Here is a 17,811-nt window from a genome sequence, read left to right as displayed (position 1 = left end):
GGGCCTGTGGGCGGGCGTGTGGGTGGGGCGGGAGCAACGGCCGGTCTTTAGATTCAAAATTCAGTTTATCTGCCGCTACCCCGAAAGTAAGACCTAGCGGATCTCTGTAATATAAGACCTACCACCGAACTAGGTCTTATTTTCGGGGTAGGTCTTATATTACAGAAATCCCCGAAGATAGCGCTAGGTCTTACTTTCGGGGTAGGTCTTACTTTCGGGGAAACGCGGTAACATTAAAAAGGAGAATTATGAGAAGGAGAGTGAATGCACTCACCCCCATATTTAGAGCCAACATGTGACACTGAAGCTGTCACACATCGCCTCTATTGATCGAGAGCTGAGTGATCATGAACCGCTGATCACTCACTTCACAATTTTCTCTGTGCAGAGTGGTGACTGTCAGTCATCTCCCCCGTCAGGGATCCCCCCTCCCCTCTCAGTTTCTCCAGTGCTCATTGGAGGAATAGGGGAGGGGGCGGGTACAGCTGGCTCGAGAGAGGCAGAGCCATCTGTCTATCAGGCAGCGGAATGGATCCCGACAATATGGTCACTATCTTTCCTGGCTGCAGTGTGTCTCTGCCTTGTCAGTATATAGCGGGCAATAGGCCACTATTTGCTGAGTTTTGAGTCACAGGACTGCATTAGTAAATGTCCTCCGGTGACCCAAAAGAGAACTAACGCCAAAAAAGGTTTGGCCATAGTTCTCTGAAAAGGCACAGATCACATAGTTTAGGGCTACTCTAGGGGGTGATTATTAGCAAATTCAATGTTAGATGCACTAAGTTTTTACAACTTGCTGTAAGATCTCTGTGACAAAAGGTTGATCCTTCCCTACCGACAATGAGAGGAGGAAAAGAAGGTGTTAACTACATGGGTGCCACTAATTGAGTACTGATCTTACAGGAGGCCTTCGGATTTCCCTCTATTCATGGCAAGCCTTGCAACAGAGATTCTAGGGAGTCTTAAAGCTACATCACATTTAAACCGAGACTGACATTTAAATGTTTTCTAATCCCTAGCACCATCCAATAACATAGAGCTTTAGAAAAGAAGCACTACATATATGTTATTACCACGATGGCCTGTTTCTCCATTCCAGCAGCCATTAGAGCCATGACTACAGTCAGTATAAATTAAAATTTAATTTGGGATGAGGGCAGTTTAATATATATAAAAAAGAACTATTGGCAACTGCAAGTGGCACATTTAAAAACACATTAACAACTGAATGAAGAATTTACATATATGGATGAAACAGAAGCTTCTCTGTGGGCTTCTGAGAACAGAAACAGTAAAAACAGAAATGGAAAAGTAAGCCTGTAAAATACAATCATCTAAAAGAAAGATAAAAGCAATATACAGAGCTTTACAGAGCATGTTTAATGAGAGCTATGTAACCGGCACTCTCGTGATGATTTACTGCTCTTCCACTAAGAGGCCAGTATCTGCAGCACATTGATATGGCTTTACATTGGGTAAGTGATTCAAAACAAAGAGGTTCCACATTTGTGATGACCTGTTACTTTCAAGGAAGTCCCTTTTCTTGTAATGAGTTCTATTCTTAAACTTGCTGAACTCGTACTTAGCGATAGAGCATGAACTCTCTCTTCATGTATAGCTGTTAGATCAGCCTATTGACCATTAGCTCTTTGTGAGGAGCAATTAAGCCCTAGAAGGCTAAAATCCATAGTGTACATATTAACCTCTTCCCATTTACTGCTGACTAGACATCCAGCTGCCGATGCGCCCTTCTTACCTTCTGAGGTGCTCGTGTTCTTTCAAAAACAACTCTGTTCTCCTGTTGTTCACCCCAGATCCAGTTTTGTAAGATCTGTCAGGAAAAAAGGAAAAGGCTTAACTTTATGGAGGTAGAACAGTTATTGGGCAAGCTGAGACTATTTTTTTTTTTAAAACACAGACAAAATTCACAAGCTACTTCTTCATCCACAAGAAGATTTACAGCAATTGATTTATGGAGCGCCAACATCTTGTGCAGTGCTAGTAAATAAACGGGCCGTGACATATGCACACAAATACAGTATGAAACAGAGGAATGAAAAGCCTGTCAGTAAACTTTTCACCATATATCTGTGCATTTCAAATATTAGGGATGCACCGACACCGGTTTTCGATATTTACCAATACCGATATCGCTACTTACGCTATGCCCGGGAAGCCATCTCTATGCTGTTTGGACGGCTCAATGCTGATTGGCTGGGAAGCCGATCAATCAGCATCAAGCCGGCCAAACAGCCAACTCAATGCCAGCTTCCCAGCCAATCAGCATCGAGCCGGCCAAAAAGCAGGAGCCAGCTTTCCGGCCAATTAGGAAGCTTCCCAGCCAATCAGCAGCGAGCCAGCTTCCTGATTGTCTGGTACCGGGAGTTAGTATCGGAACATTTGCGAGAGTACAAGTACTCAGAATTGATACTAGTATCGGTGCATCCCTAATATAATACACACGTCAATCAAAAAGTAATGCCTCCATGTCTGTAATTTGAGACCCATTAGAGTGACAACGAATGTTCATGTACAATGTTATAGAGGTGTCCGTACCCAGCTGCCAGCTCATTATTGTGCTAGAAACAACAGAAGTAACAACTAAGGACCACATAACACACAATGTTGAGCTTTAATGGTCATGTTTAAAAACCTAATCAAACTACTTCCTAGCACAAAAACTTTAAAAAGTCAGCAGCAGCATCCCATGTGTTCTCAAATAATAATGAAAGAACGTCACAAATCAATCTTCTCAGATAATAATTACATTTATAGGTACAAGAACATAGAGTGCACAAGGCTAGACACCTAGGAATTGCTGGGTCTCTAGATATAGAAACTAGGCTTTATTCATAAAGTGGCAGATGGAAGCATTGTAACTGCTCAATACTACTCAGATTCCTTGTTTCATTCTCCCATGCTGCAAAGGGACATTGGTACTTTTTTGCTGTGGAGCAATAGACGGTCTGAAACACTTCCCATGTCAGACCCTTTGGCAAACAATCTATAACCGTTTCACAAGACTAAGACAATTTGTTATGTAATAAGGTGCATAGGCACTTCTTCACCCCAGTAGACAATACATCTAAACTTCTCACTGCTTTTTCCTTTCCGTGCATTTCTGAATTGCTTTAGAAGTGCTGAAGAAAGCTGAATAATGCATGTTTCCCCTTCACAAGCAAAACGGCACCAAACAGTAAAATAATGCAGACAGCCAACTGTTTCGAATCAGACACATGCTGTCTGGTAAAATTGCAAAGAATGATAGCCAGCCTGATAGAGACTCATTATCTTCAGTTTGGAGACACTGCACAGGATCGGCTATAGAATTAGTAGGTGTATATTGGTAGAACTGCTGAGAACGCAAAGGGGGCTTCGTTTTAGTTAAGACAACCCTTTCCGTATAAAAAGAAATGTGCATTTGCAAGCAGAATGTAAAGGTGCCCATACACCTTACGATTATCGTACGATAATCGTATGCGATCGACTTTTCGTACGACAATCGTAACGTGTGAATAGAGTGCCCGACCGATAGTACTGTACAATCGTACGACTTTTGGCGGTCAAGCATGTTTGAAAACTTTGCTAGATCGTACGATTTTCGTAAGGTTGCTGGCGTTTCCGTCCGTCAAAAGTCGTACGATCTACACTGCGCTTGCGCTAACGAAAATACGGCAAATCATTTACCGCATTTCGTCCAGGTGCTTTTCGTTAATTATGGCTAAATTAATCTTGCGATCATCGGGGCAGGATGGGGCCGTTGTACGAAAATCGTACGACGGTTCGATCATCGCCCGAAAAGTTTCGTCCGATAATCGTAAGGTGTATGGGCACCTTAAAGCAGGAGGAAGCCTTCAGTGTCTGCAAGCACATCCCAAGGCATTCTTGACCACCCTGAAACACCCAAAACACAGTGTTCTGATACCCATATACAGTAACTAGAGGTGCACTAAAATTACATTTTCAAAACGAAACAAAACCAAAAATAAAAAAAAGTCAGGCCGAAAACCAAAATAAAATTTTCTAACCTTTTAAAATTTTTTTTTAATATTTTTATTTATTTTTACTTTACTGTTGGGGGCTTCAGGGAAATATTGGTTGTCTAAACAGACCCCTGATATTTCCTTTTTAAAATAGGAAAAGAGATTGGGAACACAGAGTCCTCAATCTCTTTTTCTGTTAAAAATAAACAGGAATCCTCGATACTGAGTGTTCCTGTTCATAACTTGTGGAGATAGTATGTTTACAATGTCCACAATCATGAATGAACAGGAAATTATGTAGATCACTTCCCATTCATTCATAATTGGGGACACAGTAAACATACTATGTCCTCAATAATTTACAAACACTCAGTGGTCACTTACTGCTTGTACCCGCTCTCCGTCCTGGATGGGCTGTCACAGGAGGCTGAGCAAGCGGTGCGAGGAGGAGAGCTCAATCTCCTCTGACAGCTGACTACTCCCCTGCACCGCCGGCCCTGCCTCCTGTGACAGCTGTCTCCGCCCCCACACCACTACTCTCCTGATCTGTCACAGGGGGCTGAGAGGGGTGGGGCGGGAGGTGAGCTCAGCCTCCTGTGACAGCACTGACAGCTGTCTCCACCCCCACACCGCTCTCCTAATCTGTCACAGGAGGCTGAGCGGCCTCCTGTGACAGTTTCTCTCCTTTCCATTGGAAGCTGCGCTGTGTCAGAGGGGACACAGAGCAGCACCCAACAGGGAGGAGAGAAACCAGACATGCACCACTATTTCAGCTGAAAGATGGCACTTTGGGCCGTTTGCCAAAAGTGCAATTTTCGGCCGATATGCTTCGGGGGCCGAAATTTCGGTGCATCCCTAAGGGTAACAACCTGAAGCAACCTCAAGACAATGACTAACACGTCACCTCCCACCTACATGGAAGTTGCATATCTTAGAGCCCTAGGTTTTGGAGATTTCTGGGAGGTAGCACTAGAGAAACCCATTTGCACAAACACGCACAAAGACCAAGTTAATATTTATACTGAGGCGCAAGTAAATCTGTAGAGGATCTTTATGTTAAAGCATTTTTATCTCTTCAGCAGTTTTAAGCAACTTGGTAAACGGAATATTTTAGCCAACACATGCAGTGCAGAAATAATAAAACCATAAAGTGTACAACGACTTCCAGCACTCCTGTGTAGTTTCTTGCTAAACGTTGCCATGGAAACCATACTGTTAGAGTATTTAAATATACATGTCAGGGTTAGAGAAGTGAGACAAGCACCATTAGAAGTTCCTTTAAAGAGCAGCCAGCAGCATAAAAAGTGCAGTAAATCACAGAAATGAAAGCAATGCTATGCACTGACCACCGGTTCCCTAACATCATTTGTGACTTACTCAATATCCTTCCGTACTGATCCCATGAGATCTTCCCTTTCTCGAATTGCCTGGAAATTGGCTTTTGTTTTGTGGAATTCATGTGTGTAATCCTGTAAAGCAACACTCACATCTATTAATATATAGACTGCATTACTAGTTATTCGAGCTTTAAGGAATAGAAGTAATGCGATTAATATACAAAACAGCATAAAAGATATATAACAAGACTTATTACTGCAGATAATTGAACTGAAGCTATTACCTACAATAATACTAATGCATACAGAACAAAATGTTAAGATGGAAAAGACACTGCTATGAAGCCCCGTGATGTCCAATACTATTTATTTATACGAGAATTCTTTCTCTACCAATCAGTTTGCGAATGGATAGAATAATGAGATGAAACCTAATGGTTCACTTTAGCGAGTCATTAAATGAGTCAGTGACATGACTGTCGCCATGAATGTAAGACTTTATTCCAGTACTGGACATAACTGTTGTGGCCTATGTTTTCAAGGGTATGTAAAACCTAACAAACAGCTTCTCTTATTTGCGCCTTTCTGCTCTGTTAAATATACCATTGAAAGCGCTTTGGTAGACCTGTTTTATAAGTGCAAAAAACAACTGTTGATCCTTCCAGAAGTTTTGTGAGCTTACTTCCTGTGCTCTCTGCTAGTGCTTCACTCTTATCAGTTACACTGTTTCCAGCTATCTGTGTGGAATACAAAACACCTCCCCTCATGTTATGAGGATGAGAGGGAGGGGTTTGGTAGTCCTGTCCTAGAGTGTCAACGCTGCTCCTTAATAGATACAGCACAGTGAGGATGTGTGTTGTCAACCTAGGACAGAAAGCGTATGACTGGCAGGACTTCCAGGTGAAATTAAAGGGAAAAAGCCTGAAAAAAGAATACTAATGTAGCTGCCATATCCAAGGACTGTTAAACTGCTGTATATCACATTTTTGTTCTTCAATACACTTTAATACTAATAGCTCAACTTTCACTGGCAAATTACTACACAAGACTAACACACTCTGCACAGGTATCACTGGTAGCTTACTTGGTGTTCATTTTTTTTTTTCATACTGGAAAGTAGAAAATACAGGAAATACAGCCTCACCTGCATCTAAACTGGCCATATAACTTCAGCCTCTTTTTAAAGAATGAACTCTTCTCATGAGAAAAAAAAGCACTTAACATGTATGGAGTCTTCACTGACGATCTTGTATGCATGTGGAAAAAAATTAAAAATAGCGCGTGGCCACTTTTCAGTATGTGTTAGATGTCAGAGGTGGGGGGAGGCACACATAGCGTACCTTACACTGACTCAAAATGAACTTAAAGGGAATGTACAGTATTTGTAATTTATTCTCTTTATTATGTATCAGGGAGAAGTATTGGTACGCTTCCCAATACTTAAAGCCGGCGTGTGACACTGCAGGTGTTATATGCTGCCAGTCATCTCTCCCCACAGGTTTCCCCCCTCTTTATTCCTCCAGCACTCAATAGAGGGACAGACAGGTGAGGGGGCGGGCACAGCTGGCTCTGGCTCAGGAGAGGCAAAACCAGCTATTAATCAGGCAGCGGGGTGGATCCCGACAATATTGTCAGTCTTCCCCAGCTGCAGCACAGCTCTGTTAGCATATAGTGGGCAATAGCGCAGTGCATACCAAATCAAGAAAAGCCAAACAGTCTTCTTTACCTTGGAAGAAATGCCTTAGGGGTAAGTTCATCAGACTTAGAATCAGCTAGAGCAGGGATCTCAAACTCAATTTAGTCGGGGGCCACTGGACACATTTTTTAGTCCCGTGGGGCCCGCTACTATATACGGTACCAGTTTTAATGTATGCACATTACAAGCGGCAACTGTCACCGATTCAAATTAAAGATTGGGTGACAGCTGCTGCATGTACATGCCTGCGCACCGCATGTAATCATATGTGAAAGGACCCCCACACACACACAATAATACACCCCCCTTCCAATCCCACCCTCAAACATAATAATACACTACCTCCCCCCTCACAAATATTAAACTTCCCCCTCCTCGCTCCCTTCCAAGCCCCCAGCACACATATTACACTTCCCCCTCCTCCCTCCCTAGCCCCCAGAACACATAATACACTTCTCTACAGGTAAAGATTCCAGGCAAAGCTTACCCAGAGTACTAGGCAAAGCAGAGCCAAGCTGAGGTTCTAAGCAAAGCAGAGCCAAGCTGAGGTTCTAAGCAAAACAGAGCCAAGCTGAGGTGCTAAGCAAAACAGAGCCAAGCTGAGGTGCTAAGCAAAGCCAAGCTGAGGTGCTAAGCAAAGCCAAGCTGAGGTGCTAAGCAAAGCCAAGCTGAGGTGCTAAGCAAAGCCAAGCTGAGGTGCTAAGCAAAGCCAAGCTGAGGTGCTAAGCAAAGCCAAGCTGAGGTGCTAAGCAAAGCCAAGCTGAGGTGCTAAGCAAAGCCAAGCTGAGGTGCTAAGCAAAGCCAAGCTGAGGTGCTAAGCAAAGCCAAGCTGAGGTGCTAAGCAAAGCCAAGCTGAGGTGCTAAGCAAAGCCAAGCTGAGGTGCTAAGCAAAGCCAAGCTGAGGTGCTAAGCAAAGCCAAGCTGAGGTGCTAAGCAAAGCCAAGCTGAGGTGCTAAGCAAAGCCAAGCTGAGGTGCTAAGCAAAGCCAAGCTGAGGTGCTAAGCAAAGCCAAGCTGAGGTGCTAAGCAAAGCCAAGCTGAGGTGCTAAGCAAAGCCAAGCTGAGGTGCTAAGCAAAGCCAAGCTGAGGTGCTAAGCAAAGCCAAGCTGAGGTGCTAAGCAAAGCCAAGCTGAGGTGCTAAGCAAAGCCAAGCTGAGGTGCTAAGCAAAGCCAAGCTGAGGTGCTAAGCAAAGCCAAGCTGAGGTGCTAAGCAAAGCCAAGCTGAGGTGCTAAGCAAAGCCAAGCTGAGGTGCTAAGCAAAGCCAAGCTGAGGTGCTAAGCAAAGCCAAGCTGAGGTGCTAAGCAAAGCCAAGCTGAGGTGCTAAGCAAAGCCAAGCTGAGGTGCTAAGCAAAGCCAAGCTGAGGTGCTAAGCAAAGCCAAGCTGAGGTGCTAAGCAAAGCCAAGCTGAGGTGCTAAGCAAAGCCAAGCTGAGGTGCTAAGCAAAGCCAAGCTGAGGTGCTAAGCAAAGCCAAGCTGAGGTGCTAAGCAAAGCCAAGCTGAGGTGCTAAGCAAAGCCAAGCTGAGGTGCTAAGCAAAGCCAAGCTGAGGTGCTAAGCAAAGCCAAGCTGAGGTGCTAAGCAAAGCAGAGCCAAGCTGAGGTGCTAAGCAAAGCCGAGCCAAGCTGAGGTTCTAAGCAAAGCAGAGCCAAGCTGAGGTGCTAAGCAAAGCAGAGCCAAGCTGAGGTGCTAAGCAAAGCAGAGCCAAGCTGAGGTGCTAAGCAAAGCAGAGCCAATATGAGGTGCTAAGCAAAGCAGAGCCAAGCTGAGGTGCTAAGCAAAGCAGAGCCAAGCTGAGGTGCTAAGCAAAGCAGAGCCAAGCTGAGGTGCTAAGCAAAGCAGAGCCAAGCTGAGGTGCTAAGCAAAGCAGAGCCAAGCTGAGGTGCTAAGCAAAGCAGAGCCAAGCTGAGGTGCTAAGCAAAGCAGAGCCAAGCTGAGGTGCTAAGCAAAGCAGAGCCAAGCTGAGGTGCTAAGCAAAGCAGAGCCAAGCTGAGGTGCTAAGCAAAGCAGAGCCAAGCTGAGGTGCTAAGCAAAGCAGAGCCAAGCTGAGGTGCTAAGCAAAGCAGAGCCAAGCTGAGGTGCTAAGCAAAGCAGAGCCAAGCTGAGGTGCTAAGCAAAGCAGAGCCAAGCTGAGGTGCTAAGCAAAGCAGAGCCAAGCTGAGGTGCTAAGCAAAGCAGAGCCAAGCTGAGGTGCTAAATGACAACTTCAATGAAAACAGTTTTCTCCTTTTAGGAGCGGTAAAGTGACTGATGCCTTCCAGTCTTTTTTTCACGTGTCCAGGACTTATGTTGAAATCACAACTCACCCTTGAAGGTGACAGGACAAGCTTCGCCCGTCAGCCAGACTATCATTGCTATGGGCCTAAGTGAATCCTTCATATGTTTCTATAGAGAATCCTGTATTGGGCAAGTAATATAGCAATGCTGTTGACTGCCCTCTAGTGGACGTCTGATAAATGAAAAGCATGTGAATCAGAATTCTCTGTTTCACATCTGGAAACGAATCACAGGAAGCTTTTATTTTCTAAACAGCCAAAGAAAAAACAACTGGAATTCAACTAGTTGATCTAAGCAACACATGCTTGAGTTTTCAAAGTGCCTATTTTTAAAGCTGACCTCTGGGCAGCTATAAAAAAAAACACAAATAATGCAGGTACATCATTAAGTGTATTATTTAATATGCAACTAGTGGAAATACCTGAATTAGACTAAACATGAACCCATGCAGTGGGGCTACCCAAGCACTGCGAGGGTTAACTGCTCGTTTGGTCTAGGGTCTAATAAAAAAAACATGTACTCTGCGGATCCTCGGTCCTGCGGCGATGACCGCTCACCTCCACCTCCGCTCCAGTTGTGGAATGTCCCTCGGTGTCCTCATGTCCAGAGCAAGTGAATAGACGTGATGACATCACGGTTCCCTAGACCACTAGGGTCCAAGGGAGTAGAGGCTGCAGGGACTGTTCTAATAGCCAAGCAGGACCGAGAATCGGGTGAGTATATAATTTTTATTTTAGACCCTAGACCAAAACGAGCAGTTAACCCTTGCAGTGTGGGGGTAGCCCAGCTGCAAGGGTTAATGTTTAATCTGCCTGGAATAATTATTTAAACTCCCCTATACAACAGAATTCTGACTCAGAGCCAATCAGGTGTAATGCATACTGACAGGAGGTAAGAGCAGACTGAGAAAATAAAAATGGCCTCATCAGTCTGTTGCTGCTCTGTTACTGGGCAGTCCGCAGGCTGGGGGTGGAGAAAGGACACCACTGCATCCCTTCTACAGTCCATACCTGCCTGGGGGTGGACAAAGGACACCACTGCATCCCTTCTACAGTTCATACCTGCCGGGGGTGGAGAAAGGACACCACTGCATTCCTTCTACAGTCCATACCTGCCTGGGGGTGGACAAAGGACACCACTGCATTCCTTCTACAGTCCATACCTGCCTGGGGGTGGAGAAAGGACACCACTGCATCCCTTCTACAGTCCATACATGCCTGGGGGTGGAGAAAGGACACCACTGCATCCCTTATACAGTCCATACCAGCCTGGGGGTGGAGAAACGACACCACTGCATCCCTTATACAGTCCATACCAGCCTGGGGGTGGAGAAACGACACCACTGCATCCCTTATACAGTCCATACCTGTAAAGGTAAAGTGGTGTCTTCTGCCTGGCTGTGCGGCAGGGAAGTATAAATCTCAAAACTGAATGTACACAAAATACAAATACTCTGGCAAGTGAAAGAGCTCCCATATATGTATTTGTGGATATTTAGCGGTTTGCATGGAGCTCAGCATTAATTATTCTCATAGGCAACTTTGAATTTGATCTTGATTGAAGGTTTGAATTGATAAGGCACAACATGAGGTCAAACATGTTTTGTAATGACGGCTGTCTTTAGATGGGACAATTTATTGAATATTTGAAGTACATTCTTTGAAAGTAAATGAACGGCAGGAACAGGTTTTTTGATAAGTATTAGAGACTCTTCCGATACTCCAGTAACGGGTCATTATATCTGATTGTTTGTGCTTTGAACAGTAGCAGATATATTTTAGATGGTATCTGCCCTGTGATAAATTACCGCTGAACAATTATTGACCAATATATTTTATTCATTCTCATTGATCGTTTTTGTCCTTGAATGTAATATGTCTTTACTTAGCAGACTGTGAATAGTAAATAAATACTTATCAAACCTAACAACAGTTGTCCCATCTGTGGCCAACCTAGTCTAAAACAGGTATGCAGTGAAATGTGCATCACGTGCACAACGAAAACCTGGTGATGTATGTTCTAATTCAGTTTCCCAAACCTAGCCTCAAGTCCCATAAACAGTGCAGGTTTTCCAGGTAACCTCATATACATAGAATGATTAATTAGTGTCACAGCAATGCAATAAACAGCCTGTGTGAATACCCATCAAACAAGGTGGGATGTTAGGATAAGAGGACAAGTTAGAGAAATCTTGATAAATTCATATTGTGAATGGCTAATTTCCAAGCTACACCCACAGGGACTGAGAAATATCTAAACGTGCATTGAGGTCCTCGGCAGTAAGCATGACGTATCAATTACCTGCAAGATATCTCTGTGTCTCTGCAATGTGTGCATCAGTGCGGCATTTACTGAGGTCACGCCAGCTGTACTGCTGTATTCTGCCATTTTGTCATTCACCCCCGTGAGCTGAAAATATAAAGAAAAAACAAAACCAGCCTGTATTTAAACAGATAAAATGTGAAAAAATGACATTTAGACCTTTAATACCAACAGCATGAAAGGTATAACCCAATGACAAGAAAATGCAAACTTGCCGATTCTTTAAGAAGCTCCTACACAAGTGTGTCAGTGAAGCAGTACTATTAAATATCCTTATTAGGTCCTGACACTCACCACCGGCACCATATACTAGTACGATACCTACCTGGCTTCACACCTGCGCTTGACTCCGAACATAATCTTTTTCCATGGATGGCCACCATTTTCTCCATTCATTCCTATAGTAAGGCCATCTACCTATAACAATTAAGCCTGTGACACACTGCACGCGAAGCTGTGGTGCGATGACTTTCACGTGCAGTGTGTCATGTCAGCTTGCGACAGCTCACACAACTGAGCGTGCTAAGATGAGAATTTTCATCTTCAGCCAATCGGCATGCGCATATAAACCCGTGCATCAGGATGTCCATTCGGTTGTTACACATGTCTTTGCAGTCTTTCATCTGGCCACGTTCAGCTCACACACTGCATGAGAACCTCCATGCCTGAGAGCTTTGCTTTGCATGCAGTGTGTCACTGGCTTTAAGTGTACCTCCCAAACTGAAAAAGTCTTAACTTGTTTGCTGTGAGCATCTAAAACTCCCCAACTATTTATCTTTTAATTCTTGACTATGTAGTACAAGTAGGTTACATGCTGGGGAATGCCCCCCTCCATGTGTCCAAGACTTTATCTGTTCTTCCTGTATGTCCATGACAGGTGCCAGGAGGGAAAGAGGTAGGGGATTAGCAAACATCTCCCCTGTGAAGCCTCTTGTTTCCCATAGAAGTCAATAGCTGTACGTGGGTATACGCCACATTTGCTTAAATAAGTGCATTCATATGGGGACACAACCCCAAAAGCAGACAGACTGGGCTCGTGGATGTGCACCCTACACGTGCGTGTGTTTACGCAAACCTGACATATACCAGTGTACAGCCACTGGCTTCTATGGAAGGCCGTACGATGCACCCGTGACTCCATGGTGGGGTAAATATGCCTTAATTTATATTGTACATCCACAGGCGGCTGGGTACCCTAACGATTTAAACTGTTCTGTTTCAACCCGGACAGCAGATGCAAATAAGGAGCATAAATACCTTCGCCAGAAGCTGCTCAATTTCAACTGCCATTGTTTCAAACATGTGATCTTGACTCGATCCATTCAGGAGTGGCGTTGTGTCCGAACTGGAAAAAAAATAAAACAATACTTATGAGTCATTGATTCAAACAGATTTAAATACTTAGCTTAAGTAGTAGTCTGTTGTCACATCTTGTGACAATCATCTCATGTCTATGGGTACCTTTGTGGAAGGTGCTGCCGCAGATACCTTTTGAGCTATTGTAGTAGCACCATCTCTAAGACCCCATTCATTTTGCGCGATATTGAGCAAATGCTTGCATTGCAAAGAATGGAATCGCGGCAAAATCCGCTCCAAAAAGGGTCTGCTGTAGCGACGCACGACCCGCGACAGCAGGACCCTTTGCCCCATTGCCTTGCATTGGAGAGCGATATCGCGCGGTAAATTGCCGCGATATCGCGGGAATTACCGCGTGATAAATCGCTCAATGTGAACAGGGCCTAACAAGCAGTCTGTCTCAGCAGGGCTGATAGGAAAACAGGGCTATCATTTCAAATAGTATTCTCCTCTTCCATAGCAACTCATATGGGACTGAAAATAACTGAACAGATGTCACAAAAAGAATTTCTCTTTTCCTGGAGAACGACTTGTAACACCATTTTTTAGTACATTTTCACTTGAAAATATAGTATAAAAGCAAATTCTATGAACATGTTCTACTTTGGCGTAACACATCTCTCATGCCTTTGTAGGTATATAAGTTCTTATTTTATATTTAAATATGAGCTTGAGCTACTGAGCTCTTTATACAACAGCTAAACCGTTAGAAATAAACAGGTAAACATGTAAAAAGGTACCTAGATCTCTAGGTACCCTTTTTAAACAAACAAAAAAAAATAAAATGAACATAATACAAAATGTATGCAAAAACATCACATTCCATTTAACCTGACACAGGACTTGGTATTTAAAATGACATTAAATGCAGGAGTTAAATCTTAAAAATGGATTCAAGTATCTTGACTATAAACAAAAATGGATCTTATTTGTGTATCACTCGGCTGTAGATCCTCAAATCATCTCCGAGTTGGTGCTGCCACTGTCCTTCCTTCTGGAGGGTGGCTGTTTCTGTTCCGCATGGTCCCTGTTGTAAAGTAGCCACCGCTTGAAGCTCACCCCCGTGATAGCCTATAATCTGAATACAAATGAATAAACTAAACATGAGATTGTAGTCCAAAACGGGAGTGAGCTTGGAGCGGTGACTACTTTACAACACACACAGGGGCCATGGGGAACAAAAGTAGCCACCCTCCAGAAGGAAGGACAAAGTCGGCGCCAATTCAGAGATGATTTGAGGATCTACAGCTGAGTGATAAACAAATAAGTAACATTTTTGTTAATAGTTAAGGTACATGAATGTATTTTAAGATTAAACTCCTGAGTTTAGTGAGACTTTATTAATGCAATGTAGGATATAATGTCAGATATAAACACATCTGTTAAGCCAAAAGCAGCACTTGCTGTACTATAACATATAAGTAGGAATACCTTCACAAATGACCATGCTATCAGGAAAGTGTCTACCCTTCTTTGCACAAGTTGTTCTAGCACCATGACCTTCTATGATCCTTACCCAGGCTAACAGCACTGGACAAATGTCATTTTAGATCCATTCCTTAGTTCCATAGTACAAGAATTGACTGGATTGGGCCCACACATGTGAGAAATTTCCAATGGATGAGAAAATATAATATTAAGATGAGCCCATAACTGCCAGAGGTGCTTGTTTTTTTTTGACTTGCAGCAATTTTAAAGAGACAAAGCATGGGGAAAAAGTGTATGAACTACATGGATACACTGAAATGTTTTATTCTATTTTACCCAAGCATACACTTTAAAAGAGGGCCTTATTTCTATGACATTACTGTTAGGAGGCTTTTACATTAGCCTAAAAATCACACTTCCTAAAGCTACAGGCAGTTTCTTTTTTTTCTACATTTAGCCCGGCTGTGGGCAAGCAGCACGGCTAAATGTAGTGTGGGAGCCGTTTCGTACAAGTGATTTTGAATGGCTGTACAGCCGTCCAAAATCAATTGTAACGAGCCTGTATCTCACTCCCCTCCCCCCCCCTCCCCTCTCCATCAATCTCCGATGGCCGGCCAGGTACCTCTCGCGGCTGTCTATGGCTGCCAGCTGGCTTCATTTCTGCCCTGGTCTTCGGGGTCCCCCCCTCTTGTGGGGGACCAGGCAAATTAGATTAGGTTACAGCACGGAGCAAAGATCGCTTCTCTGCTCCGTGTGTGCAGTGATACAGGATTGCAGCCTTCCTGTCACAGGAGAACGGGCACAGTACTGTGCTAGAACTCCTGTGTTGGAGGTGACAGGGTCAATAAAGAGAACCTGTCACCTCCAAATGCTTTCACACAGGGGCTTGTTAGCCCTTGTGTAATAGCAATAAGGTTAAGTGGAAAAAAAAAGTAAAAAAAATAAATGACAATTAAAAATGGAAATACAGAAAAATGGAATAAAAAGGCGATAAAGTAAAAAAAATAATACAAATAAATGAGAATTAAAAATAACCAATATTACATTAGTTTAAAAAAAAAGTAAAATAAAAACCCTGCTGCACCCACCATTTGCATGCGTGGGGTATTGTGTGTGATTGGAGTGGGCGATCCAATGTCTAATGGCACCCCAGTCACGCCTTGCAGATTGCGCGGTTTTCCGCCACAATACCGCCCGTGCAATCAGATATAATCACGGTTGAAAACATTGCATGGTGCGTGTTGCGAAAAAAGGTACATGTACCTTTTTTCAGTGATTGCCACATGGATGTAACTCCACTGAAATCAATGGGGCCGCACGGCAACTGTTGCATGCAACCGCACACGATCGCCCAAGTCTGCACCAGCCCTAAAGGGTAAATTTACTTTACCAAGTAATTTGGAAAAATGGAATTACCTGCTCAAATCTGGCCCTCTCCCGCTATACTTAACTTTAAGGGAACGGTCCTTCCCTTCGGCCAATATGGGTGTACTATATGTAATTGTGCCATGTATTCTGAATTTCGCTCGCAAATTGCAAGCATTCGATGGTCAGCGCAGCCACCTGACTCCACTGACCAATGAGAAGCTCTTCTTGGCACTGCTAAATACGGTTTGGGTAAAATTAATATTTTTGTATCAGGACAAGTAGATTGTCATGAAGGACAAGTAGTAGATCGGGCTCCCGCTTTAGTCCTTGGACAAGTAGTTTTTTCAAAAATGTCCACACCCCTGAGCTAGCATGAGTCTTTAACAAAACCAGTGTGTGCTAGATATATTGTTGGTGACATTATGCAAGTGGAAACATGGCTGAAGCAGCAGATCATATAGAGATGTATTGCTTTCAGTTTTCTGGTGATAAAAAATGCATCACTACAAGTTGGCTAAAACTTATATACAAAACACGATCAAATTATATTAAAAAGATATCCTTTTTTAAAAGTAATTTTTAATGTAAATCTAGGGGAGAGGGAGGGGGAGAGATGAATAATAAAAACAAGATATAACATTAAAGTGACATTAAAGTGACATTAAAGTCACATTCCCTCCCCAATGCTGCTTTACATACTTATCTTAAATGATGCCTCTTGATCAGATCATCTTCTTTCCAGGTGTCCCTCCAGCGCTGGTGCCGGTCTCTGATCCAGCCAAGACTCCTTGGATCCCACGGTGTCTGTCCGCATGCACGCTCCCAGCTGCGCGCATTGACACTGTGTCTCCCCTCAGCTGAAGATCTCTACTGTGCCCACCCCATAATCCTTCACGGCCGCTCGAGAAGCCTCATATCTTCGGACGGTAGTGAGCGGCAGAGGTACATTTTTAGCTATTTGGTAACTTTGTTTTTAAACGTTTTTGCATATATCTACTTGCTAGCAGTAGATATATGCAACCCCCCACCCCCCCCCACCTCCCCGAAGGTTTAATTGTACTTGAAGGATTGTAATAAAGGAGGTGAAGTTCACGTCTGGTCAAACATCATATTACGAGAAGAACAGAAAGTGAATGATTACTAAAATCTTCTATGTAACAGCTGCTAATGTAAATTTCCTGGTACTGTTAATGTATAAAATATTAGGAGTACCAGATTAACCTCCCTTCTGCATATCGTATATACCATTTCCATGCAAAGATCCTTTACTTTTGCGAGATGATGATCTATTACAGAACTTTTTCCATTTTTTAAAAAGTAATTTGCTGAAATGATTTCTATAATTAAGAAAGTTTATTATTGTTCATTGTTTTTTGCAATTTATTCACTGAAATGATCTCATAAACATTATAAATTTATGTTATGGAGATAGCATGGATATTGCAAAATGTTTCTGGGGCACGTTTATGCTGATTTCTGCATTAAATAATTAGCAAATGACTGAACTGTCAAATAGCATCACATGTTTTTATGCATTTTCGTTACCTGAGCACATATAGACGATCAGCTGGCTATGGAGCCGCTGATCGCCTATATGTGAAACACCCGGTAACGGGTGTGTGCAATGGTCGGGTCTTTTCTGCCCGTGCGTGCCCGCCAGGGGGCGCGCGCGAGCAGAAAAAAAATGCCGTCTGGCGACGGCAACCCGCCAATCCAGCAGTGCCGTCCGTCTGTTTTTTTACTACGGGCGGACGGCAAGAGGTTAAAGAGGAACCGAATTCTGGAAGCTGTGCCAAAAGAAAAAAAAAAAGGCAGACAGAAGGCTAAGGACTAGTCACTAGAATTGCCTGTGGTCTCTCTGCAGCTGATCTTTCCCCATTATTGTTCTGCACTGTGTTTGTGTGTGGAAGCGGCAATACTGGTAGAGACAGGACTTTTGTTTCCCCGTGTTATGGCCTCCAGCAAGAACAGTGAAGTGCACAGTCGTGACATCAGAAAATGTTACTCCAAACCTCCTGAGATTAGCAGCAATGCCTTAGATCTCACAC

At 43.4% G+C, this 17,811-nt stretch overlaps 1 protein-coding gene across 2 annotated transcripts in view; it reads right to left on the bottom strand.

Annotated features, from left to right (window-relative positions):
* The window catches only part of GOSR1 (golgi SNAP receptor complex member 1), a 72,436-nt gene that overhangs the window by 46,133 nt on the left and 8,492 nt on the right, over window positions 1-17,811 (bottom strand). For both annotated transcript variants that reach the window (XM_018572467.1, XM_018572468.1), the window contains exons 3-6: window positions 12,869-12,956; window positions 11,591-11,698; window positions 5,361-5,452; window positions 1,757-1,831 (exon numbers count right to left, since the gene is read on the bottom strand). In XM_018572467.1, the coding sequence (XP_018427969.1) occupies window positions 1,757-1,831; window positions 5,361-5,452; window positions 11,591-11,698; window positions 12,869-12,956 (363 nt within the window). The remainder of the gene's footprint in view (window positions 1-1,756; window positions 1,832-5,360; window positions 5,453-11,590; window positions 11,699-12,868; window positions 12,957-17,811) is intronic.

This window comes from Nanorana parkeri, unplaced genomic scaffold, assembly GCF_000935625.1.
Source record: "Nanorana parkeri isolate BGI_ZX_2015 unplaced genomic scaffold, ASM93562v1 scaffold2041, whole genome shotgun sequence".
Classification (NCBI taxonomy): Eukaryota; Metazoa; Chordata; class Amphibia; order Anura; family Dicroglossidae; genus Nanorana; species Nanorana parkeri.
This window is presented reverse-complemented; position numbering and strand designations above follow the sequence as displayed.